At 40.8% G+C, this 25,412-nt stretch overlaps 1 protein-coding gene across 1 annotated transcript in view; it reads left to right on the top strand.

Moving 5' to 3' along the window:
- The window catches only part of TTC3 (tetratricopeptide repeat domain 3), a 96,454-nt gene that overhangs the window by 67,818 nt on the left and 3,224 nt on the right, over window positions 1-25,412 (top strand). Inside the window, exons 31-43 of the mRNA XM_089508432.1 lie at window positions 3,809-3,964; window positions 4,629-5,526; window positions 9,576-9,641; window positions 9,929-10,078; window positions 10,438-10,577; window positions 11,750-11,818; window positions 12,790-12,886; window positions 15,362-15,462; window positions 18,504-18,591; window positions 19,829-19,933; window positions 21,098-21,519; window positions 22,940-23,057; window positions 24,250-24,483. Of these exons, the coding sequence (XP_089364558.1) occupies window positions 3,809-3,964; window positions 4,629-5,526; window positions 9,576-9,641; window positions 9,929-10,078; window positions 10,438-10,577; window positions 11,750-11,818; window positions 12,790-12,886; window positions 15,362-15,462; window positions 18,504-18,591; window positions 19,829-19,933; window positions 21,098-21,519; window positions 22,940-23,057; window positions 24,250-24,483 (2,644 nt within the window). The remainder of the gene's footprint in view (window positions 1-3,808; window positions 3,965-4,628; window positions 5,527-9,575; window positions 9,642-9,928; window positions 10,079-10,437; window positions 10,578-11,749; window positions 11,819-12,789; window positions 12,887-15,361; window positions 15,463-18,503; window positions 18,592-19,828; window positions 19,934-21,097; window positions 21,520-22,939; window positions 23,058-24,249; window positions 24,484-25,412) is intronic.

Below are 25,412 nucleotides of genomic sequence, written 5' to 3'. Positions count from 1 at the left end.
TCAAAACAGATTTGGTTTGGAGGTGTTGGGAACACCCTAATAGTTCACTCTTACAATTCTGTATTCCCAGGACCATGGGAGTCAATGCAAGGGGGACGGGGTGGGACAGGCCAGGCCTTTAAATACTACTTAAAAGTAGCTAAGAGTTACTTTTAAGTACTAAAGGGGAAAGAACAACTTTCAAAATGCAAAATAATAATAATAATAATAATAATAATAATAATAATAATATACTTAGCATTCAAGTACCTAATGTATTTCACTCCAGTGCATGGGGCCTTCCTTGGAAAAACACTCACTGCTCACTGCTGCACTGTGGGGGAAGGGGAAGGATATGGCTGTGGGGAATGTTTTGGCTGGGGAGGCAGAGGGTAATCCTCCTTGCACGAGCGGAGTTCCCATTGAGGTAGTGTGGGGCAGGGGGAGGTATGGCGGTAGGAGTGTGGACCAGTGTTACAGGGGAAGGCGAGATCGATACGTAATATCTATCCCTCCTTCCTGTCCCTCTCCTAACCAAAGGGACCTGAGGGTCACTCCAACCGTACCACAAACCCTGTCTCTGCTCCTGTGCAATGCCAGGTCTATTAAGAACAAGTCCCACATCATTTATGACCTGCTCGAGGATAATAACTGTGACCTGGCTTGCATTACTGAGACCTGGCTTGGGCCTGAAGGGGAAGCTGTGTGGGCTCAGGCCCTACCTGCCGGGTACTCAGTGAAGGATCAGACCAGGTTAGGTGGGCGGGGGGGTGTTGCCTTGGTACATAAGAACACCTTGTCTTTAACCAGGAACCATGTTCGCCAAACTTCCTATATCGAGTGTATTTACCTGACCCTGAGGGCCAAGGACAGTCTAGGGATTCTGTTGGTCTATCGGCCACCCCGTGCGCTAACAGACTCCCTTAACGAGCTGACACAGTTGGTCTCGGAGCTGATGCTGGAGTCCCCCAGGCTTCTGGTCCTGGGAGATTTCAACATCCCCTTTGCGGCCAACTATGTTCCATCCGGTGCGGCTCAGGAATTCATGGATACCATGATGGCCATGGGCCTGTCTCAATTGGTCTCGGGTCCGATGCATTCTGCGGGTAATACACTCGATTTGGTCTTTTGTACGGACATGGAAATTCCGTGGGCTGAAATTACTAATATTTCCGCTCTGTCATGGACGGATCATTTCCTGGTGGAGGCAAAAATCAAGGCATCTACCCAGATCCCTCCCGGGGGTGGCGGACCTATTAGAATGGTCCACCCTCGAAGGCTGATGGAACCCGAAAGGTTCCAGGAAGCCCTAGAGGGGTATATGGTTGGAAGTGACGGCGACACTGTTGATGCCCTGACCAACATCTGGGACACTGATCTCTCCAGGGCTATACACAGCATCGATCCCAAGCGTCCTCTCAGGCCTGCTTCCAAAAAGAAGCCCTGGTATACGGAAGATCTCCGGGCAAGGAAGCGGGTGCTGCGACGGCTAGAGCACGCCTGGCGGAAACACCAGCGCTTACCCGACAAGGCTCTCCTAGACCATCTTTTGGAGGACTATGGAGAGGCGATACGTGCAGCTAAGAACTCGTTCTATGCTGCACGTGTCACGTCCGCGGAGTCGCGTCCAGCAGAGTTGTTCAGGGTTAGCTCCCTCACAACCCCGAACCAGATCCTTGAACCTTCTAAGGCCTGCTGTGACCAATTTAACAACTTCTTCGCGGATAAAACCTCTCGGATAAGCGAAGGTCTTGATACCAGCATTAGAGCAGAATCCAGAGCAGAGGCATCCAGAGCCGCCGTGGACTCGATTGTACTGGATCAGTTTGAGCCTGTTAGTACCGAGGATGTGGACAAGATCCTTAGAAGTGTTAGGAAGACAACCTGCTCTCTTGATCCCTGTCCCTCCCCAGGGGGGACCGGTAGTAACTGCAATGTTACACCAGATTATTAATACATCTTTGAGGGAAGGGCAATTTCCAGCTAGTCTGAAATTGGCCATCGTAAAACCTTTGTTAAAGAAGCCCTCCCTCGACCCCCTGTTGCACAACAATTATCGGCCAGTCTTGCTGCTGCCATTTTTGAAGAAGGTGATTGAGAGGGCGGTTGCAATCCAGCTTCAATCGATCTTGGATGAAATGGACTATCTAGACCCATTTCAAACCGGTTTTCGGGCGGGCTATGGGGTTGAGACTGCCATGGTCGCCTTGGTCGATGATCTCCGTCTGGGCATGGACAGGGGTAGCGTGTCCCTGTTAGTGCTCTTGGACATCTCAGCGGCTTTCGATACCATAGACCATGGTATCCTTCTGGAGCGCCTGGCAGGGGTGGGAATCGGGGGCACTGCGCTCCAGTGGTTCCGATCCTACCTTTCCGGGAGGTTCCAGATGGTGCAGCTGGGGGACGTGCGCTCCGATAGGAGGGCCCTTACATCTGGGGTCCCTCAAGGAGCCATTTTGTCTCCCATGCTTTTCAACATTTACATGAAACCACTGGGAGAGATCATCCGGAGTCATGGGGCGCGGGGTTATCAGTACGCTGATGACACCCAAATAATTTTCTCTATGTCTCCGACTGATGCAGTGACCAGGGATGGCATCTCTCCTCTCGTGGCCTGTCTGGAATCGGTAATGGGCTGGATGAGGGAAAACAGACTCAGCCTGAATCCAGAGAAAACGGAAGTGCTCGTGATAGGTTCTCCCGGCCCGGGGATGGCGGTGGTTCCACCTGTCCTGAATGGGATCACGCTTCCTGATCAGTACGCAGTCTGGGGGTGCTTATTGACTCGTTGCTCCATCTTACTTCTCAGGTGGATGCAACGGTCAAGAGCACCTGCTATCAGCTTCGGCTGATACACCAGCTGCGTCCCTACCTGGACCGGAGGGACCTTGAAACTGTAGTACATGCTCTGGTAACCTCTCGATTGGATTTCTGTAACGCGCTCTGCATGGGGCAACCCTTGTACCATACCTGGAAGCTGCAACTAGTGCAGAATATGGCAGCACGACTAGTCACTGGTTCTTCCAGGGCCAGTCATATAACACCTGTGCTTAAAGACCTTCATTGGCTGCCTATTCGCTTCCGGGCGCAATACAAGGTGTTGGTTATTACCTATAAAGCCCTAAATGGCTTGGACCCAGGGTACCTGGAGGACCGCCTCTCTCCGTACAATCTGCCCCGCACACTCAGATCAACTGGGTAGCAATTATTAAGAGTTCCTAAGGCTAGACTAGTTACTACCACCAGGAGGGCCTTTACCACATTGGCCCCCAACCTCTGGAACTCGCTGCCCGTTGAGCTCCGCTCGGCCACCTCCCTGGTCCAATTTAAGAAGGGGTTGAAAACATATCTTTTCGAGCGGGCTTACCCCTGACTCTATCCCCCGGTATATTTTCTCACCCCTCCGTCGTCAGCTGGTTGAGCTGGCGTGAGTTTGCTTGTTTTTATTGCAATGTTTTAATGTATTTTAATATGTTTAATTGTATGGATTTTCTTGCTGTACACCGCCCTGATTTTTAGAAGGGCGGTATAGAAATAAATTTTTATTATTATATTATTATAGCTATAACAGAAAGTACATAAAATCCCCCAGTCTTTTCATGAAGATATAATAAACATTAGATTCCTGACTAGTAATCCTTAGGTTATCACCAAACCTGTACAAGGGTTATATAAACTACTGCTGTTAACATTCTTTGCAGTCACCAGTCATTTGTTATGAATCCTCTTTAGAGATCTCAGCAGACTTTTTATTGTGAGTACACTTACAGGCTTAAGGAATATATAAAGGAGCTGCCTCTTCTTCATTTCTTTCTTTTTTCCTCAACAGAAGTTTTATGAATTCACATGAGCCTTTCAGAATTCCAGATAGTCTTCATGAACAGGTGGAAATATTTGAAGCTTTGAATAATAATGTTTCTTCCAGTAGCAGTTATCAGAGAATTTTGGACAATTACCCTAATCCAACTTGTGAAAGTTTATATGAGTAAGTTACTGTTTCTACTGTTGAGTTACTGTATTAATCAAAAAGGAAAGTGAAATAAGGAATGAAGGAGTTGTGATATATAAAAATTGTGCATGCTTTTAGTTTTCTGCCTAATCGTCATGCCCCCTGCCATTTTGGGATAGTTTCCCTCTCAAACTGTAACCTAAAGCTCTCTTGGGCTTGGCACATAGTTACTAGTAAGGCAGCTTAATAATAATAGTATGTTCTGCAGATGATCTTGCCATTGATAATGTACAGTTGTATCTGAATGTTGGACAGCATGAAATGTTAACTGAACTTACTTGCATTCTGTTATTATAAGTATAGAAGGTGGTCTGTGACTAAAAAGGTTGCCTTTTCATGTCAAGGAAGCAAGCAAAGTGGAAGTGAACTTTTGAGAGGGCATGCATTAGTTGTTCCACCTTCCACATATTCAGTGGACACGTGGAGAAATTCATTGTTGGATCAGTCAAATGTTCTTCTTAGCTTACATAAAACATAATGGAATCTGAAATCCGTACCATGATTTGTGTATTTTTATTTGATAATCTGTTCAGTTTTCTACTGGGTTTCTTCAGTTGAAAATCTTGCATTATCCTTCTGTAAACAGAGCACAGTAGTCATATGATAATACTTATTTCACAGCTTCCTAATATTTTCACAGCTATTTTTCTCAAATCTTGGAAGAACATGGTCCTATGGAAATTGATCATCAACTGTTAGTTGGAGAATATAAACACTTTCCTGCAGAAACTCGCAAGATTGTGGAGGATGCTGGTGGTCTGAAATCTTTTCTGTTGGAATCCTTACGTTTTGTTATGATGGGTGATCTTATTGGCTTGATGAAACATGCCGTAATGCTGACAGAAAATGCAGATGTCAGTGGAGTTGATGAAATAACTAGAAAGAAAGAAAATAATTCAGCCTGCCTACATAGTGAAGAAAACAGTTCCCAAAGCAAAGTTCGTTTAAACCCAGCTGCAAAGGAATTCAAGCCCACCTCTTATATTAATAAACCTTTTGTGACAATATCTTCTAATACAGTAACCAGTAATACTTTAGAATATATGACAGTAAACTCTTCCTCTTTTACTTCATTTGTTTCTGAATATTCTTCTAGTCGGGCAGTTGACACAATAGCAACATCACTGCCTTTTTCAAAGGTATCACTGTCTTCAGCTATATCTGAAAACCCTCCAGTATTTCTGAATGCAGATCCTTTACAGTGTCAGGATGAGAGAATAGTTCCAGTGCTTTCTGAAACACCACTTGTGCCAGATATTTTGGAGCAGCCTAAATATATATGCACAGATAATGATGCTTATCTTGATACTGACTCAAAAGCAATATTGGGGAGCAACTATAGTGCTGGTAATCTTGTGGCAAGTGATGAAGTGCAAAAATTCCAGAATCCTCAGTGCATGCCAGTGGAGTCTGATAGCCACATCTCTGAAAATCATCCATATCAATCTGAGAATTGTAGTAATGAAGGTGCAAAAATGGAAACTGAAATTAAGACTATAGCAAGAAACAATCCCCGTTCAAGGATGATTGCTGTCCAGGTGAGAAGAAAAATGTTTATGTACACTGTGCTTCTCAGGAAACTGACAGTGATGCTTTTGATTTTTAGTGTTGTGTATATAAGTAAAACATGGTAGTGTGACAGGAGTTTTGCTTGCCTTGGAGTAACAGTTTTGTTCTGTCAGCATTTTTCAATTCAACATCACAACAAAACAGATTCTTTAAAAATAATTCTGGCTTACCATGAGAACCAATTTGCTTTGTGCATGCTGATCAATCACTCCTGCTTGGTTTCTCCTGATTACCTAAGTTGCTAAAGAAGCCACAGATTCTTTGTCCATGATTTGTTTGATGTGACATCTTATAATGCCAGAGTCAGAAGCTAAAAACAAAAATCCTGACTTAGCATTGGATTGGTTGGTTGATGGTAATTTTTCTTTTACAAGTCTGCTATATATAGCAGTTTAGTGAGCTAATTTTATAGCTGTAGTTTGACATGTTAATCCCATATGAACAAAAGAAGGTACTACCTTTACTAGACATCCTAGTCAAATGTATCTCTCAGGCACTGTACCCAGATCTAAGTGCATTGAATGGAAGTAAGTGCCACTGACAGATTTTCGTTATCCAAGTATATACTGGTATTGGGGGAAATCCATGTACATGATACTGTGTGAAAACGGAAAACATGTCTGGCTTGCCAGGTGTTCATTCTGTTTGTCTCAACAGAACTAAAACCTTTATGGGTCTTGTGCTTTTTTCCTTCCCACCTACCATTTCTGGGGAGGAAATAAGACCACTTATAAAATTGTACTCTTCTCCCTAATAAGAACGCAGCTGATAACACATCTGTACTTGATGTACAGGAAATACTTGTTCACACTGTACTTCCTGTCATTACTTTATCAGTGGTATAGCTTTGAATACAATGCCTTGTAGGGGTATTCATCTCCATTTTAATTTTATACATTTTGTTGTCTTACAACCTGGAACTGAAATGGATTTAACTGGCTTTAACTACCACTCCATGTACTTAAGTTTGATTCTCAGTGCAGTATCTTGCAAAAAACGAAAACAGACTTCTACTTGTTGGTTGTACAAGTTTCTATCATATTTGATAGAAGTATCCTAAGTACTGCTGAAAGTCTCTGAGCTTTGCAAATTTTAATCTTGTAATGTTTTCCCATTCTTGGCAAAACATTTAGCCCTTTCAGGTTGGATGGGGACCATTGCTAAACAGCAACTTTCAAATCTTTCCACAGATTCTCATCTTATTGTTTTTCAAACACTCCAGTGGTACTTTGACTGAATGTTCAGAGTTGTTGTGGTGCTGGGAAGAGTTCCTCTGCCCATGTTCCAAGTCTGTTGCAGACAAAAGCAGGCTTATATATTTGGGTTTCTTCTTTGTGGTCTCTGCGAATCATACAAATGAGTTGTACTGGGCCTGCCCAGTTCTGCTCAGAAACTTCTGAAATCACTGGGCAAAGTTAACTTTGCAACTGTTTGGCGGTAGCTCCACCCACCCTATATAAGTCCCCTGTGTTCCCGCTCTTTCCCCAGTTCCTTCTTTGTACCGCGTTTGCTGCAGAAGGAATTTCGCTCTGGAATCCACTCGTTGTTTTATTGGAAATAGACCTTCGGCTTGCTTGACCACTCTCATTCAGATCCCCCCCAGTGCTGTTGACCAATTTGTACGTTTTACAACTTCGATTTGGACTTTGATTCGGCTTATGATGTCTCCGGCCCTGTTTAAAAAGTGTGACGTACGTGATGGTAAGATTCCCGTGCAGGATCCCCACTCTTCATGTCTCCTGTGCCTGGGAGGATCACAATACCAAGACTTGTCCCTTCTGTAAGTCGTTGATCCTCCAGGCCAGAAAAATCGTGACTCCCACCTCAAGGCTGCCTTGTACCAGCAGGCTCTGCTCCCGCCAAAAGCCTCATGCCCTGCTTCTGCACCTGCGGCCTTGTTCATGGCAAGGTCCTGGCACCAGTTTCGATACCCTTGTTGCCATCGCTGGAGAGAATAGCCAAGCGTTCGTGGGACACACCGACATCTGTCACTCCCTCGTCCAGGAAGATTGAATCCTTGTACAGGATCACTTCATCCCAATCGTCTTGGCTGTTCACACACCCTAAACAGAACTCTGCTATTGTGGCAGTGACATCCTCCGCCTTTTTGACTGGGATGCCCTTGGAGGATGTCTGCAAAGCTGCTGTTTGGTCCCAGCCTTTGACTTTCATCAAACACTACAGGCTGGACACCAGGGCCAAACGGGATGCAGCTTTTGGGAGGGCAGTGTTGGTTTCAGGTTTACATTAATTTGTTTACACTGCATTCTCATTGATGATTGTTCAATTGGTTTACAGGTCATATATGCCTTGAAACTTGACTCTTGATGTTTGACAATGACACCTTGACCAATGCCTTGGGCTTTGTTTACAGTTGTTCACAATGTTCATTCCAGTTGCTTAAACTGTCATGTTTACAAACGTGCCTGATAACTTGAAATGCCTTTACTGAAAATGCATTGCACTTGTTATGAATGATTGAGTGGAAAATACTTGATTATTGAGGTACTGAATGCTTCAAACACAATTTTGGTTCGCACAGTTTTGTGTTGATCTCAATAAACACAACTTTGTTGAACCTAACCTTGGTGTCATGACACTCCCTCCACCACTGACTTGAGCTTGTCAGTCTAACCCATTTGTATGATTCGCAGAGACCACGAAGAAGGAGGACAGGTTGCTTACCTGTAACGGTATTTCTTCGAGTGGTCATCTGCGAATACATACAAATCCCGCCTATCCTCCCCTCAGTGTCCTGCTAACTATTGTCTCACTCCTTTGTTGCTATACATGGTGTAAAGTTTTGGAACTGGGGAAAGAGCGGAAACACAGGGGACTTGTATAGGGTGGGCGGAGCTACTGCCAAAAAGTTGCAAAGTTAACCTTACCCAGTGATTCCAGAAGTTTCTGAGCAGAACTGTGCAGGCGCAGTACAACCCATTTGTATGTATTCACAGATGACCACTCAAAGAAATACTGTTACAGGTAAGCAACCTGTCCATATCCATCTTACTTTCCATCTTGATCAGGTTCCCTACGCTTGAAGAAGAAAAGCATTCCAAGAACATGATGTTTCACTACAAGAATGGTGTTTTCAGGGCAGTGAACACTGGCCAAAAAGTTCAGTTTTTAATCATCAGACCAGAAAAACTCTTTCCATATTTTTGTTGTGTTTCCCATGTGCCTTTTTGTAAACTCCAAACAAGTTTTAATATGGCTTTGTTTCAGCAGTGGCTTTTCATTTGGTGTCTGGGTGATAATTATCCCATGCACAGTTTCTCATTGCAGCTGCAGATCTCTCCAGCTCATTCAATGTTATCATTGGCCCTTGTTGGTTCTCCTGAGTAATGTCCTCTGTACCTGATCACTAAGTTTTGGCAAATGGAACTCTGTAAGTTGGATCACAGTTGTACGCTGGATCACAGTTGAGCCAATCTTTCCATTTTGTTATACATGGCACCAGGGTAGGTTCATAGTTTGGGATTGTTCTGATAATCCAATCTCAATTGGTACTTCTTTACAATTTTATCTCAGCCTTGTCTGGATGGCTCTTTGGTGGATTTGATGTTGTTTGTTTATGCTCTTCAGCAAACTCTGGGCCTGTCCAGAAACAGGCTATTTAATTGAGATCATATGTTACTGGAATTGCAATCTAGTGACCTCCATTGCACAATTTACGTGACTTTTGGAAGCAGAGGTTTAGACATGTCATAGCAAAGGGGTAGATACTTGTGCAATCAGTAAGTAGCAGTTTGTTTTTGTTAACTTTCATGCCACAACCAAAAATATGTCACACATTCATGGCACTGTGCATCTGTGTGTACATTAAGTGGTAACAATGTTAAATAATTCAATATTGATCCCTGGTTGAAAATGTGGAAAATTCAAATGGGGTGAATACTTTGCAAGATGTTGTATATTCTGTAATAAAGCTCAAACATATTGTAAGCATTGGTATAGAATGATGGGATATATCTAATCTTTATAGACAGACTTTTTGTGTATCTTTGCATTTTAGGTAGATCAAGAACGGACAGATAAGGGAGTTAATACTTTGCCTCTTCATCCATATGAAACCCAACAAGTAAGTGAATGAATGAATGAATGAATGGGTGTTCATAAGTGGGCCAGTGAAGTCTGGGGAACTAAAACCATACCTTGGAGTTTGAACTATTGTAGACACTAAAGCAAATGGTCTAACTGTTAACTTATTTGGTGAAACCCAGGCACTATCATTTAAAATGCTTTTTAAATTTTATTGGTTTTCTAATGTGAGTAAATATTAACCTGAATTTTAAGGTATGATTCTCCTTTACAGACTGTAATGGAAGTGTTTGTAGCATGACAAACCTGATACATATGCTTTTTCAGGGAGATATGTTACGTACAGAAAAAGAACATCAGGTACTACAAGAACAACTTAAAGATGCAAGTGAAAAGTATGAACAGCTTAAATGTCGAAGCTCCACAGAAACTAGTGGTTTAGAAGATGAGTTATCTCTTCTCATTGAAGGGAACAAGGTAATACTTTTAAATGGCTTTAATGGAGAGAAAAATAGTTAAGCTTAAATTAGGTTGCGTTAAAAGATTTTTACAAGAAGATGTTAAGGACAATTATGGAAGCAAAAAATGGCAAAAGTCTTGCTGCAGAGTAACAAGACATATAGATTAAAAAAGTCTCCATGGACATTTCAGGTCAGGATCATGGTATTGTGTTTGGTTGTAAAGCATATTTTATAGTCGCTGTTCTTATTCATTGACACACAAAAGCTGAATTATTGTTTACATAGCCCCAAATCTGTAGTACTTCAATATCATATTCTTAGTACTTTGGTTTTGCCTTTTTGTGTGTGTGAACATATAAACATTTTTGTTTAAAGCTTACTAAGAGAGAACTAGATTGGTTTCACCAAGATGTAGAAATGGAGATGAAAAGATGGCAACAGGAGAAGAAGGAAAATCAAGAGGGATTGAAAACAGGAAAGAGTAAAGTAAAGAAGCTAACAGAAATCAATGAAACGTAAGTTTATTCTGAAAACGAAAACTGACTTAAGGGGTGTGTGGGACACAAAGCAGGTATGCCAGTTGACTTATTTTTATGGGCTTCATCATATCTAAATGTTCACAATTCAGACTTAATTTTACTATCTTAAAAATGACAACCATCTATCCTAATAAAGATTAGGATTCTTCACTGTTCTTCTGATGTCCTCTCCATTTCTCTTGGTAAAGCCCAGCACTGATAAAGAGATTCAAAATCACTTACTATCTGTGTTCCCCTTTTGTTTTCCACAAGTTGCTTCTATAGGATGGGCAGCTTCCCATGCATATAGGAGCCAACTAGACTGGTTTACTGAAAAGTATCTATTGTGTCCACTTATTTCTCAGTGAAGTTCCATTGTTAGAATGAACTTCTTTCATGTTCATCTGGTGATGGGGAAAACACAAGGCAGTGGGGATAATGGATTTGTTATGGTGCTTGCACTCACTTGGCGGGTTTAGTGGTTGGCATTTAATTGCTCTCCTAGTGTTAGTGGGCTGCAACTCCCATTGGTCCTGTAAGGAATGCTTACAGTTACAGTCCCAGCAATATCTTGGAGGTGTGAAATTGCCCACCCCTGGACTAAATGAATACTGTGGATAAAGATGCTGCTATGCAAATTTGTATGCTGGGGTCTTTTACTTGCTCTGTTCAGCCATAACTGTGTATTAATGTGATCCTCTTGCTTTCTTACCTACGTTCCACCTCAGGCAGTTTCTATTTGTAGGAAGTTCAATTAGTCACTTATTAACCTGGCTAAATTTAGTACTGTTACATGGGGAGGTAGAACTGAATTATCATTCCATAGTATGCATCATCTTAAGCACTTGTGTGCTCTGAGGTTGTGTGATTTTAGTCAATTTCTAGTATGAACTAGAATTTTAAAAATTCTCAGCATGTTGTGACAAATCCTAACTGTGATTCAAATGTATTATTTTTCCCCTGTTAATTGTATTCTTACATTATTTAGCTTATGTAATACATCTTCATGTAGAGAACTTCATCATCTGGAAAAAAATGTTCTGGGAGAAAAGGGAAATAGTTGCTACCAAAAGCTGAAAATGGGCATATCATTATCTAACATTGTTTTGGATAGGTGTATTTTCTGATGTTTGTATATTTTCTTAGAATATATTTATATAACCAAACAGATACATGAAAAACACTGAAGAAAAGGATAAGCAATACAAACAGTATTTGGAAGAATTCCTTGCAATCAGGTAAAGTTAAATTTGCTTTATGTCCTCCATTGGATGTTTGAAATTTTTGCAAATAATTTTGAGGAGTGGAGACCTTGATAGATCTGTTGGAATCCTCAGAAAAAGTTGTGAAAGGTACATTTGATAGGAAGACCCTGAACTAAGTGTTCTGTTGAGTTTTTTTAAGAGAAAAAGTTATTTTATTTGTTGGGTTCATCATAGAATCCTAGAGTTGGAGGAGACCACAAGGGCCAGCCAGCCCAACCCCCTGCCATGCAGGAACTCTTAAAGCATATCCGACAGATGGCCATCCTGCCTCTGTTTAAAGACTTCCAAGGAAGGAGAGTCCACTACGCTCCAAGGAAGTGTTTTCCACTGTCAGGAAATTCCTCCTAATGTTGAGGTGGAATCTCTTTTGCTGTAGCTTGCATCCATTTTTCCAGGTCCTGTTCTCTGGAGCAGCAGAAAACAAGCTTGCTCCCTCTTCAGTATGACATTTCTTCAAATATTTAAATAGGGCTATCATATCACCTCTTAACCTTCTCTTCTCCAGGCTAAACATACCTAGCTCCCTAAGCTGGTCCTCATAGGGCATGGTTTCAAGACACTTCACCATTTTAGTCGCCCTCCTTTGGACACGCTCTAGTTTCTCAATGTCCTTTTGGAATTGTGGTGCCTAGAACCGGACACAGTATTCCAGGTGGGGCCTGACCAGAGCAGAATAGAGTGGCACTATTACTTCCCTTAATCTAGACACTATACTTCTATTGGTGTAGCCTAAAATCATATTGGCCTTTTCAGCTGCCGCATCGCACTGTTGACTCATGTTCAACTTGTGGTCTACTTGGTTTAGTTACAATGTTTGATGTGTTCTTCCATTAGTTGTTGCTATTGTAGATATAAGTATTTCACTATATGCTAAGCTATGTTTGATGTTTAATTCAGTTCCTCAAGATGTACATGTATTAACAATATTTGAAATGACTCTACAGTAACAAGTTTGAAAATGAAAAAGTAAAAATGGAGGAGCTTATAAAGAAGAGTTGTGGTGACCACCAAGAATGTGTTAAGCGAGCTGTTGCAGCAGAGGTATGTTAAGCTGTTTTGCACTTTGTACATATCACTTAAGTTTCTGCCCACTTTTTATTACTTTTGCAGCCTCTCACTCTTGCCTAGAAATCTTACACAGTACCTTAAATAATACTGTGATGGTTTTAAAAGCGAGATACAGTGTAGATTATACCAATACCCTATGACCCTTAGAACTTTACATATGGACAAGATCCACTTTTATATTCCCAGTCTTTTAGGCGGGTTACAGACTGCCATTAAAGTACGGAGTCAGTCCGTACTAGGGTTAGGAAGGTGCGGTGCTTCCGCACCCCCCTAACCCTAGTATGGACTGAGTCCGTACAAAATGGCAGCTCCCCTTCCAGATGGGGGCCACCATGACGACGTCACGACCGCGCCGCCTCTATACGGGGCGGCGTGGACGTGACGTCGTTGGTTCGTGCCAGGGCGCTTAGCGCACCCTTTGCGCGGACCAGGAAGGAGCTCCGTTTCGGAGCTTCTTCCTGGTTTGCGGCGCCGCTTTGCGTTGCTGGGCGCAGCCTTCAGACGGCTGCGCCCAGCGAAGCAAGGGAGAAAGGGGCCAAGCGGCCCCTTTCTCCTCCTCCCCGCCGCCGCGAGGTGTCCTTGGGGCTTGAAGCCCCAAGGACACCCCTTTCCAGGCTGCGGGGAAGGGGCCTTTTGCCGCTTCCCCGCAGCCTGAAAAGCGGCGGATCGGGGCCTCAGCGGCTGCCGTTCTAGCAGCTGAGGCCCCGATACACCGGGGAAAGGGGCGAGTACAGCCCGCCCGAAATGGGCGGTCTGTAACCCGCCCCAGTTTCTTACATGTATCCAGAGGTGCCTTTTAAAGATGCTGATAAAGAAAACTTGGCTCTATATATTTTGTGTCCTTTAAAAATCATGTTTATAATATAGTGTAGACTGGCTCTCTTCTAGGTGTAGGAAAATATATCTGTCTCTGTTAAATGTTCTTAAATATATAGAGCAAAATGCACCAATAAATTTAAAAAAAGACTGCTAGATCACTTTTTTTTTCTAATTAAAATTTTTATTGAGTTTTTACAATAAAACATAAAATCTGTAGACAAAAACAACAACAATAATTAACTACAAGGGCCAAGGGTATGTATCTGATGAATACTTACTCTGCAGCAGAATCAAAAAATTAATTCTCAGAAAGAGCCAGAGGGTCTGGTTTGTCAAGGTGTACAGTGTCCATCCAAAGATCCATCTGTGAAGTAGGAGGTTGGATCTGGTGGGAGTGACGTTTAACATAGTCAATAAAGATCATCCAATCTTCTTGAAATGTGTCAGTCCTTTCATGGCCAATGCAAAATCTCCTTGTAGGAGACAGTTTCCCACAGTGTACTATACTTAGGCTTCAGCAACTTTTGAAGCATTCAACATTAAAGTTGTTGTAGAGCAACTAATTGGGCCTCACGTAATACATTTATCACACATTATAAAATACACTTCTTTTCCACAATGGGATGTGGCCATTGACACAAGGGTTCTCCAACAGGTAGTCCCTCAAGCACAGACCCAAATCTGCACAATTGACCTATGCTATATTAGCAAAGGGACATTTCATCTTTTGGATGCTTCCTTTTTACCAGACAGAATGGAGGACTGCTGCTTATTTGAAAATTCCTTCTGGTGTGGTGCAAATAGGCTTCTTGACTGCATTCTGGAATCAGTGCACTGTACAGTGGGGCCCTTGGTATCTGCTGGGGTTTGGTTCTAGGAGACACAAACACACCCTGTGAATACCAAAATCTGTGGATGCCCAAGTCCTATTATATACAATGGCATAGTAAAACAGTGACTTTATATAAAATGGCAAATCAAGGTTTGCTTTTGGGGATTTTTATATTTTTTGAATATTTTCAAGGCGGGGATGCTTACAATCCTGGATAAAGAATCCATGGATAGAGAGGGCCGACTACAACCATTCTGGAGGTGGTGTTTAGCATTTCTATACTAGATTTTGATGTGTTTTCCTTTCCAGTAGGATGGGATTTCCAGTGGCCCAGTCTTCCCCCTTTTTTTTTCTTGAGGAATAACTTGTAACTCTTCAGGTAGCTCTTCAAGTTTTGTTTCTTAAGGTTAAGGAAGGCACCTACAGTCATTCCTACTCCTGGGTAGTATGTAGCACTAAACACACTCTGAGATAGATCCTTCACACCAGACCAGAAGAAATCTTCATGGCATGTACCTATCTTCCAATTAACATCATCTGGATTCATAATTAATGTGTATTATTACCATCTCAACATCACCTAAGTTTTATCTAAGTATACTTATTGTGCATCTAAATTTTTTATAATGACCTTGCTTTCTAATGAATTGTACACTTGGAACATGACACAATTTAATATTGAAGAACAAATCAACTGCCTAGTGGAAATATTCAGGACTTATTGTACTATATGAAGTTAGGAGTATTCATCGTTGTGTTCCAGCTAGATGGTCTTATTTAGTTGTGTTTTATTTTAGGTATCAGTTCTTGAAAATTGGAAAGAGACTGAATTATATAAATTACAGAGAAGAGCAACACATGCAGAAGCCAATCTTAAATATCTAAAGTTCATGACCAGGTAAAGCTTATAATGTATCATTATGCTACACCAGTGCATTTAAACTAGATCGATTACTTGGAATAACCACCAGTACTTTATTGGCATTGTTTGAAGAAAAAGAAGAAATGTATATTGAATAGGTTTAATTTTCAGGTTCTGTCTTGGAATCAGTTGATCCTATCATTAAATTCTTATTCTTCCTAGATGCTGATACGTTTTCCATATCTGTTTTGCAAAGTTTCATCAACAGATTATATAATATTTACTTGATGTTTCCCAGAGTTGATAAGTAATCTCGTTAGTTACTTCCTGCAGTTATATATTACCCTGTATAAGAACAGTGTGTATTATTTATATGGATATTTACTCCAGTGATGAGTACTCAGTATATTGTGATACATTGCTATCACAGTTACAGTTACCATTTGGATAAACATTTGCATTTTACTCCAGTGATGAGTACTCAGTATATTGTGATACATTGCTATCACAGTTACAGTTACCATTGGATAAACATTTGCATTGTACAGATTTTTGGTTTTATTCAGTACCAATATGATATGGGTGTTTGTTTTGTTGAGAAAACAACTTTGTTTGGCATAGGAGAAATCAAGCAATGGGTTAATTTGGCCTTTTAGTCCAGGAGGCAAGAACAATGGCTCTTATGTTTTGACAGTCTTCCCTTTAGCTTCCTTATTCAGTTTATTGCTAATTTCACTTAATGAATTAGTTTCCTCTCTCTTTTTTTAAAAAAAACTCTCTTTATTTCCCCTCTACTCTAATTTGTATAAGTCTTTGATTTTCTTTTTTACTATTTATTTATTTATTTCCAGGACTTATATCCCACCTTTCTCTACAATGGGATTCATTTTTTTCCACTTCTTAACTTCATAAAACAAAGCAACACCACACCCTTTCACCATTTTCCAGTTCAGCTAGAGGGACTGATGCAGGATTGCGATCCCAAGTACTTAACAAATATAACTATTACTGTAAATTTTGCATAGATACTGTAACCACCTGTTGTTGTTGTTAACTGCCCTCGAATTGACCTCAACTCATGGTGGCCCTGTGGATGAGACATTTCCAAGACTGCATGTGTTCCACTGCTCTGCTTACATTTTGCAGATTCATGTCCATGACCTCCCTGAATCTTACCATTTGGTGTAGGGTCTTCCTCTCTTTCTACTACCCTCAACCTTTCCCAGCATTATTGTCTTTTCTAATAAGTTGTGTCTTCTTGTGATGTGGCCAAGTATGACATCCTCAATTTCACCATCTTGGCCTCTAGGGGTATTTCAGACTTGATCTGTTTCAGGACTGTTTGTCTTTTTGGCTCTCCATGTGCTTCAGCACTCTTCTCCAACACCACACCTCAAATGGGTTGATTTTCTTTTTATCCACTTTTTGCGCTTTCCAGCTTTCATATCCAGGCATAGTGACGTGGAATACCACCATACCATGGCTTCAATGATTCTAACTTTAGTGTTCAGTTGTATGTCTTTACTCTTTAGGATCTTCTCTAGCTCTTTCCTGGCTTACCTTCTTATTCCTAGCCTTCCCCATATCTCTTGACTGCAAACTCCATTCTGTTCAATGTTTGATCCAAGGTACGAGAAATCTTTATCTCAATTTCTTTATTGCCTAAGTTGAATTTACGTAGGTCCTCCATTATCATTATTTTTGTTTTCTTCATCTACAGCAGCAAGCCTGAGGTTGTACTTTTTCCTTGACCTTCCTCAGTAATTGTTGCAAGTCCAATATTTCACTGGCAATATTGTGTCATCCTCATATCCTGGATCTAGATAGTTGATGTTCCTTCCTCCTATCTTCACTTCTCCTGCTTCTGAGTCTAAGCCTGCTCTTCATACTACAGTGCACCTGTGTCATATGCGGGCATGACGTACGCGGCTTTCAGCATACACTGAAAGTCGTGTCAGAAGAAGGCGCAGTGCACCCTGAAAGGGGTAATGGCATGTGTGTTGCGCTGTGCCATGGGCATGAGCCCCATTCTCTTTAATGGGATTCGAGCATATGCCGATTTTCCCTTACGCAGGGTGGTCCGGAATGGATCCCCCACGTAAGGGAAGGGCCCACTATATATTTTTTGCGTACAAGTTGAACAAGTAGGGTGATAAAATGCATCCTTGCCTAACCCACTTGCCAATCGGGAACCATTCTGTTGCTCCATATTCAGTCCAGACAGTGGCCTTTTGTCCCAAATATGGTTTCTCATCAGAACTGTCAAGTACGGTGGTACTCCCATGTCTTCAAGAGTATTCCATAGTTTTTTCTGATCAATGTAGTCAGAGGCTTTGTTATAGTCTATAAATTATATGTTGATTTTCTTTTGAAATTTCTTGGTGTGGTCCATTAGCCATTGTGTGTTTGCAGTGTGATCCCTAGTGCCTCTACCTTTTCTGAATCCCACTTGCACATCTGGGATTTCTCTCTCCTTATGTGATTGGTTTCTGTGTTGCAGTATTTTAAGCATAAATTTGCTTGCATGGGAAATTAATGCTATGGTCTTGTAGCTGTAGCTACCAATGCTGTCTGTCAAAAAAGACTTCCTTCTCTCACTCAGTTTCACCATGACATACTTTCATATTCTTCTACAGTCCGCCCTTGGCTTATGTTGGGTGTCCGTTCCGGACACACACACCCCCAGTGGCACGCGCGCACAGTGGGTGCACACCTTATTCTTCTGAATAAGACACGCCACCCCACACGCTCCCACATGGCTTTCAGCATATGCTGAAAATCGCGTATAGCGCTCCCGCGTATGACACGGGCGCACTGTACTCCATTGAAGATTTGTACTATTTACCTACAAAGACAACATCTTCCAACATTCTTATTAGCTGATAATTATCCTGATGACACACCTAACATTTTAGGAGCTATACACTTGCCCTTGTCCCAACAATATTATATGATTGATTGGTAAAATTCAAGTATTTTCTCTTGCTAAAATAGTTACTTTCATTTCTGGGTGAATTTTTTCCCATAGGTGCTCTTAATTTCAGATTATCACCATGGTATAATTTGTGTCTTTTCAGCCATTCCACAGTGCCTCAGTCAAAATTACAAATTGATTCTTGGGAGACCTTTATTTCTAACATTAAGGAAGAAATTAGAAACACAGAGGTATGTCTGCTATATTATTTTTTCTAAAATATTGCTTCTGATGCATTTCTCTTCTTGGTAGAACTGAATTAACTTTATTTGTTGATACAGTGGAACCTCGGGATACGAAATACCCGGGTTACGAATTTTTCGGGACCCGAAAAAAACCCATAGGAAATTATTGATCCGGGTTACGAAAGTTTTTTCGGGTCCCGAAAAAACTTTTGGTGCTTTTCGGCGCGATTTTACACCAAATCGCGGCTTTTCCCCATTAGCGGCTATGGGGATTCGGCTTGCGAAAGCCGTTCGGGTTACGAAAGCGGCCGCGGAACGAATTAATTTCGTAACCCGAGGCTCTACTGTACATGGAGGTTGATAGGGTCCAAGTTTGAATCACTCAAGATACGATCATGCTTTGTGCATCCTCAAACAGCTGTTTGTTTCTCCCTTCACATGAGTCAGAAAGTAAGACAGTAAGCTACAATAAAATATAGCTTCTTATTTTTTTTTCCAGGCCACAAATGTGGTTTGGGAAACCTTAGAGGTATTCATGGTTTTTCCATTTTTAATAATAATAAATAAATAAAACTTTTATTTCTACTTCGCTTTTTGTTAAAGCAATCAAAGCAGCTTACAATATTAAAAGAATACAATGATATATACAAAATATCCCCCCCCCCCAAAAAAAAAAGAATTAAACAGTTTAAGGTTAAAATTACATAAAGCAGTTAAAACAATAACGGTGGGCAGAGTCATCATATATATGGGGGTGGGTCATTTCATGGCCGAATAGTTTATTCTGAGAAGGCCTGCCGGAAGAGATCTGTCTTAACATCTTTCTTGAAGCTGTTTAGATTGTTAATTTGACAGCTCTCGTCCAGCAGGCCATTCCACAGGCTGGGAGTGGTTGCAGAAAAGGTCCTCTAGGAGGTTGCAGTCAATCTGGTCTTTATAGGGTTCAATAAGTTCCTCCCAGAGGACCTGAGAGCACGGGGCGGATTGTATGGAAGTAGGCAATCTCTTTTTGCATGAGGTTCTGCACCCCTAGCCCCCATGTAAATTGAGGGCTGATTGTACTTCTAGACGGAGCTAGTGAAGTCCATATTAGGCCTGGAATAATTCCACTGGGAACAGCAATCTAAGAGCTCAGTTGCCCTGTTATTTGTTGTTATTGGTCATCCACTGGGTAATAATGTCAAGCATGTTATCATTTCTGGAGAGGTCAAATCTCAGTGTCCTTGCCTCCTTCTTTCTGTAGAATGAATTTGAAGAAAGAATTCATAAGGTGAAAAATGGTGCCTTTCTAAATGATATCCCTATGGTGGAAATTGCAGAACTTCAGTCTCCTAGTGGTTTGTCATTAGTAAGTATTTTGTTGTTGGTTTGCATCAGAAGCAAATATACCATTACATTCTTACCATTACAGATTTTAAGCATTAAAAATGTTAGGCATTTGTTTTGTCTAGATTTTTTGTCTATCTGTGTCTGTGTGCTTTCAAGTTGCCTGTTGACTTATGGTGACCCCCATGAATTTCCTAAGCTTTTCTTAGGCAAGGAAACCTCAGAGGTGGTTTTGCCAGTTCCTTCCTCTGAAATATAGCCTACAGTGGCCAGTAGCTTACCATTTAAAAATGCAGAACTCCCATCTTCTTCGTATAAACTTTCCATATATGTGAGAACATTCCATCAATCAATCAATCAATTTTCTTTACGATCTTTGACCAAAGTATCTCAAAAATATATTAATAATAACCAGTAAAAGCAAATTTACAAATATACCAGTACATCTACATAAAATCAGTTAAAACACAAATGTACATATAGACAGGTAGCACCTCACATCAGTATGGAGAGACCTATTTTCTAGCATCCCATTTCCAACTTTTAACAGTAATTCTGGTCCTTAGTGATTTGTCTACAGGTAGCAATGTCAGCTGCACAGAATCGAGCCATGAACAGCCCATGTGGAAGGGGATACAAAAGCCACTGCACGATTATCTTAATGGTTCCCTAGTGTTGGGCTTCCTATGGAGCTGGTTTCTGGCATTATTACCCCATTGCCTCAAAGACCTGAGGGGTGATAAAAGTGTGTGAAGAATCATCTTCTCACCTTCTCTCCAGGTGCCTGCAATGAATGCAACAGCAACTTTAAATTTAGGGGCATTAAGGTGGGAAGAGGGTTAGGTAACTAAATACTCCATTTTGCAACAGAATAAAAGGCAGTGATGTGCTAAACCACTCAGCACACTTACAAGTATTGCTCTGAAGATATATTGGCAACTTATAAGAATGTGGGGAGAGGGAATGTTTCATTAAACTCTTCTCCATATCCTTGCATTACGAATGCACACATGAGTTCCTGGAGAAAGTAAGTGAAGCTGAAATAGTGCCTTTTTGTCATTACCATTCAGTTTTTGTCAGGAAGATGCCAGTATAAATCCCTGAAATGGCAAAAGCATGTTTGGAATGCTTGAAAGTCTTACATCAATATATATTTTTCATCTTACTGACATATTCCTTTTCCTAGGCAACATGTGAGTGGCCTCTCATTAATGATCCAGCTATTGTAATGTATTCAGCTACAGCTACATACCTGTCTTCTGCATTTTCCAATACTGATGATAATGATCCTGTGCACTCTGCGATTACGGTACAGCCTGGAATCAAAACTTCTAGTAAAGGTGCTAGGCTTCCTCTTGCAAAGAAAGACATTGGAGAGACATCCTTGGAATCCAAAGCACAGTCACTTTCTGATCACGTATGCCTACCTGACTCACCAGAAAACTCTAGAAAATCAGTCCAGGCCATTCATCTACAATACAGAACTCCAGAGGAATCACCACCAACAGCAGGAGGATTGGATCATGTCAAAACTATAAGCAAGCCACTTCCAAAAGCATCTACAAATATCATTGCTCAACTTAGAACTATATTTCCACACCATTCAAGGTATTTCATCATGGGAAATGGTGTTGGAAGTTGGTTGCTCCCAACCCAGTTGTATGATGCTCTTTCTAATTAAGACTGCCACATTGTCCTTGATTTTAAATTATAAAATGTATTCTGATGTACACTTCATAAGTGAAAAATATGGTTATTAACTTCACTTAATACCTTCCTTTCTCCCAAAATTGAGGCTCAAGGCAGCTTACAGTTTAAAGCAAGTACAGTATAAAAAACATAAAGATCAACATTAAAATTGACTTAAACTATTTACAATATTAAAATAATTGAACTATTGAACCTAAAAAGGATACAAAGCAGTTAAAACAGTTCAATAAAAATAGTAGAGGGCTTTCTGAAGCCTTGCCTTCTTCAGTTTAAAAATCCTATTTGAATGAAAGTCTTACCCTGCTGCTGGATGGACAGCAAAGAAGGAGCTATTCTGACCTCCCTAGGAACAAAGTTTCAGACTCTATAGGCAGCACAATCCACATTTTGGTTTCACTTGGTGGTCAAAGTTGAGTAGAGTTTCACTTTGAGATTCTGATTGAACCTAAAAAGGATAAAAAGCAGTTAAAAACAGTTCAATAAAAATAGTATTGGGCTTTCTGAAGCTTTTTCCAGTTCTTAAGTCTTGAACATCAGTGGGACTTATGTTGAAATTATATGTTGCCAGTTTCTGACATTTCCCAATTTCACATACTTCCAAAGGACCTTAATGCTGTTCAGTAGTTAAGCTGAATATTTTTCTCTTGGTTTAGAGCAGTGCTTCTCAATTATTTTCTGTCATGCCCCCCCTAGGAAGAAGAAAACATTTCGCGCCCCCCGCGCGACTGTAAATAGTATCATTTGTCTATAAAATTGTTATAAGTACACCTCTGCATAACAGAGCCTCGCGCCCCCCCTGGGGGGCCCGCCCCACTATTTGAGAAAGGCTGGTTTAGAGTGAGGATGGAAATAGTCTGCTCGTCTGAGTGTTGAACCACAACTCCCAGCATTCCCCACTCCTACAGTTCAACAATATCTAGAGGATTTCAGAAATCCCACCCTTGGTTTACAGAGTATGGGCTCCTGATGCTTGCAAACTATTGTTCTGTAACAACTGTGGGAAATTCAGCATTCCTTGTTAGGTTACATAGTGTTTTTCTGAACTTGAAGTAAGGGCTGCATTTATTTTATCTAAAGTGGGTAATTGGTGAATAAGAATTTTGTAATTGTTGTTATTTCTAGCATGCTTTATAGTGATGAAAAACAGCTGGATAGCAGTATTTTTTAACATGTGATTTCAAAAGTTTGAACTGCCAAGTAACACAACTTTTGTGTTTCCCAATTTGCAGCTTTGTTTTTTGCAAGATGTGAAGTTCTTGAAAGTAGTAGTTATACTGTTATAAAACTCCTCTTTTCTGCCTCTCTTCATCTTTTACAGTTCAGACCTGGAGAATTTCATAAAAGAAGTGAAAGTCAAGAGTAAGAATAAGCTGAGCACAGATGAGCTGCTTAGCAGGGTAACAGAATTTATTCTAGATCATCCAAACAAGAAGAAGGTAATTTTCCATCAAAGTTGGTCCATAAACAAAAGTACTGTGAGGTTTTATGGCAGTTTTTCATCTTCAAATATGGATATTAACAATAAGGTCCAATTTACAGTGTATATTGTGTAAACAAATTATGGTTGGACTTAGCCAATATTTTCTCACAGAAACTATTTTTAGGTAGGTTAACTACATAGCCAGTCTTCACAATGTTTCCAGCATAGCTTTGATACAAGCAGCATTGAAAGTACTTGCTTAGTGTTTGAGATACAGGAGAGACAGAATTATGTCAACATGGAATATTTTATAGCCTAACAGATTTTCTGGCTGAACTTCTATTTACATACTGAGGACTGCCAGCTAGGCTTGTATTAATTACATACCTATGGTACCTTGTAGCATAGCTCAAAATTCTGTGGCCACCATAAATTTGTCTTACAATGAAGCTGAATGCATAAAAGTGATCAAATATCATAAATAATGCAGAAGATCTTTGGAGGAATAATTAGATGGCACCTCTAGTAAGGGAATTAATGGTTGTGCCATCAAATCAGCTACATCTTCTTGGGGATCTTTCTGGGTTGAGTTTTGCTGAAGAGAAACCAGTGATGTGTGAAGGGCACATGAGAAGAATTGTCATTCTCTTCTCTCATCTGCCCCCTTCCTCCTCCTGCCACCCTGGACAGTGGCTGTCCAGGGGAGAATGGGACAGTTCAGAGAGGATCTCTACCATGGGAGCGGTCATCTCTCTTGTGAAGGAATATTTGAAAACTGCACAATATTCAAAAGAAATGTGTGCAGCAGGGTGAGAAGTGACTGTATTTTCTCTCCTGTGGAAATGACAAATTGAAAGGAGCAGATCTCTAATCTATAGAGGGGTGAATGTGGAGTAGAGTCCTTTCCATTGTACCTCAGAGACTCTGGAATGTCTTGCTGGGGAAATTATGTGTTCTTTGCATTGTCTTCAAACAACACTGCAATGGATATGTTTTGATTGGCACTTTAAATCCTTTTTAGTAATCTAGTTTGTTCTTCTACTTTGTATTTATTTGCTTTGTGCTCTAGTTTTCATATTAAATAGTAATTTGAGATGGCTGTTTTAAACAGTTCTAATCTCTCTTTATGAACAGTGAGCAGTGGAGGAACAGGGTGTACATGAAGAGAATATTACCAATATCTTTCCATTATCTCTGTTCCCTTTAAGGTTCTTTGTTCTTCAGGGAAAATTGAAAAGCCATCCTCCAGTGCTTCAGGACAGAATGGAAATCAGATTCAGAAAGTATTGAAGATGTCAGGACGAAACGTGCCTAACCTAGCAAAGTCTAGAGTTACTAATGAAAACATCAAAAAGACAACTCTCCCTCCTCAGTCAGTTCAGATGCCTTGGAAAACTGTTGGAGGAACCTCAAAATCTAAATGGAAGAAACCAAGTGACATGGTAGGCCTTTTGTGTTAGTATAATTTCTGATTCTTTTAGTAAGGCATATTTTGGAAGTAAGTACTATAGCCTTCAAACCTGTAGAGTAGACTTGAAAATGTGGGCAGTACCTGTTGTCACTCATATCAGAGCATAGATTGGTAAATGTATCAATTTTTTTAAAATTCAGAGTCTTTTCGACTTGATTTTCTAAGTATAGTTCCTCTCCTCCCCACACCCCATCTACCTTTTTTAGGAAGATCCAGATCTTCAAGACTTAAATGCTCTCAAAAGTTTAGTAGAAATCTGCTGAAGAGTAGTGTTTTGGGTTCTTAGAGAAAATTGGAGGCCTGTTTGTTCCTTGTTGTTCTTGTGTGTCATCAAGTCATTTCTGATCTATGGCACCCGTAAGGGGTTTTCTTGGCAAGATTTGTTCAGAGAGGCATTATCTTTGCCTTCCTCTGAGGTTGAGAGACTTGCCCAAGTTCATCCAGGGGGTTTCCTGGCTGAATGGGGATTTAAACTCTGGTCTTCAGAGTTATAGTCCCAACACTCAAATGACTGCCCCGCACTAGCTCTCCTATTTGTTCCTACTCCAACTTAAATAGCTTAGAGTTCCTGTTTAACTGCCGTTAACAATTGTGCAAAAAAAATCATCTCCAATTCCTGGGGGAAATTCCCTCTTCTACACAACTATGAAATGTCCAGGAGCCCTCTCCAGTTGTCTAATTTGGCAACCCTGTTGTTATTGCAACTGATATCACCAACACCATCTGTCTTGCACACTCTGTACTTGCAAGTGCCTTGCACAAGAGTCCATCTGTTTTCACTACCACATCAAAACCCCAGGAGTGTGTTTCAAACCAATTCCAGTCGATACACAATTCAGCTGCAACCCAAAGCCTGTCTTGTTGTATCTCGCCTTGTTGTGTAACCGTCATGGAGTGAGT

Source organism: Sceloporus occidentalis, unplaced genomic scaffold, assembly GCF_023333645.1.
Source record: "Sceloporus occidentalis isolate IW3139 unplaced genomic scaffold, rSceOcc1.0.p SCAF_2, whole genome shotgun sequence".
Lineage (NCBI taxonomy): Eukaryota > Metazoa > Chordata > Lepidosauria > Squamata > Phrynosomatidae > Sceloporus > Sceloporus occidentalis.
This window is presented reverse-complemented; position numbering and strand designations above follow the sequence as displayed.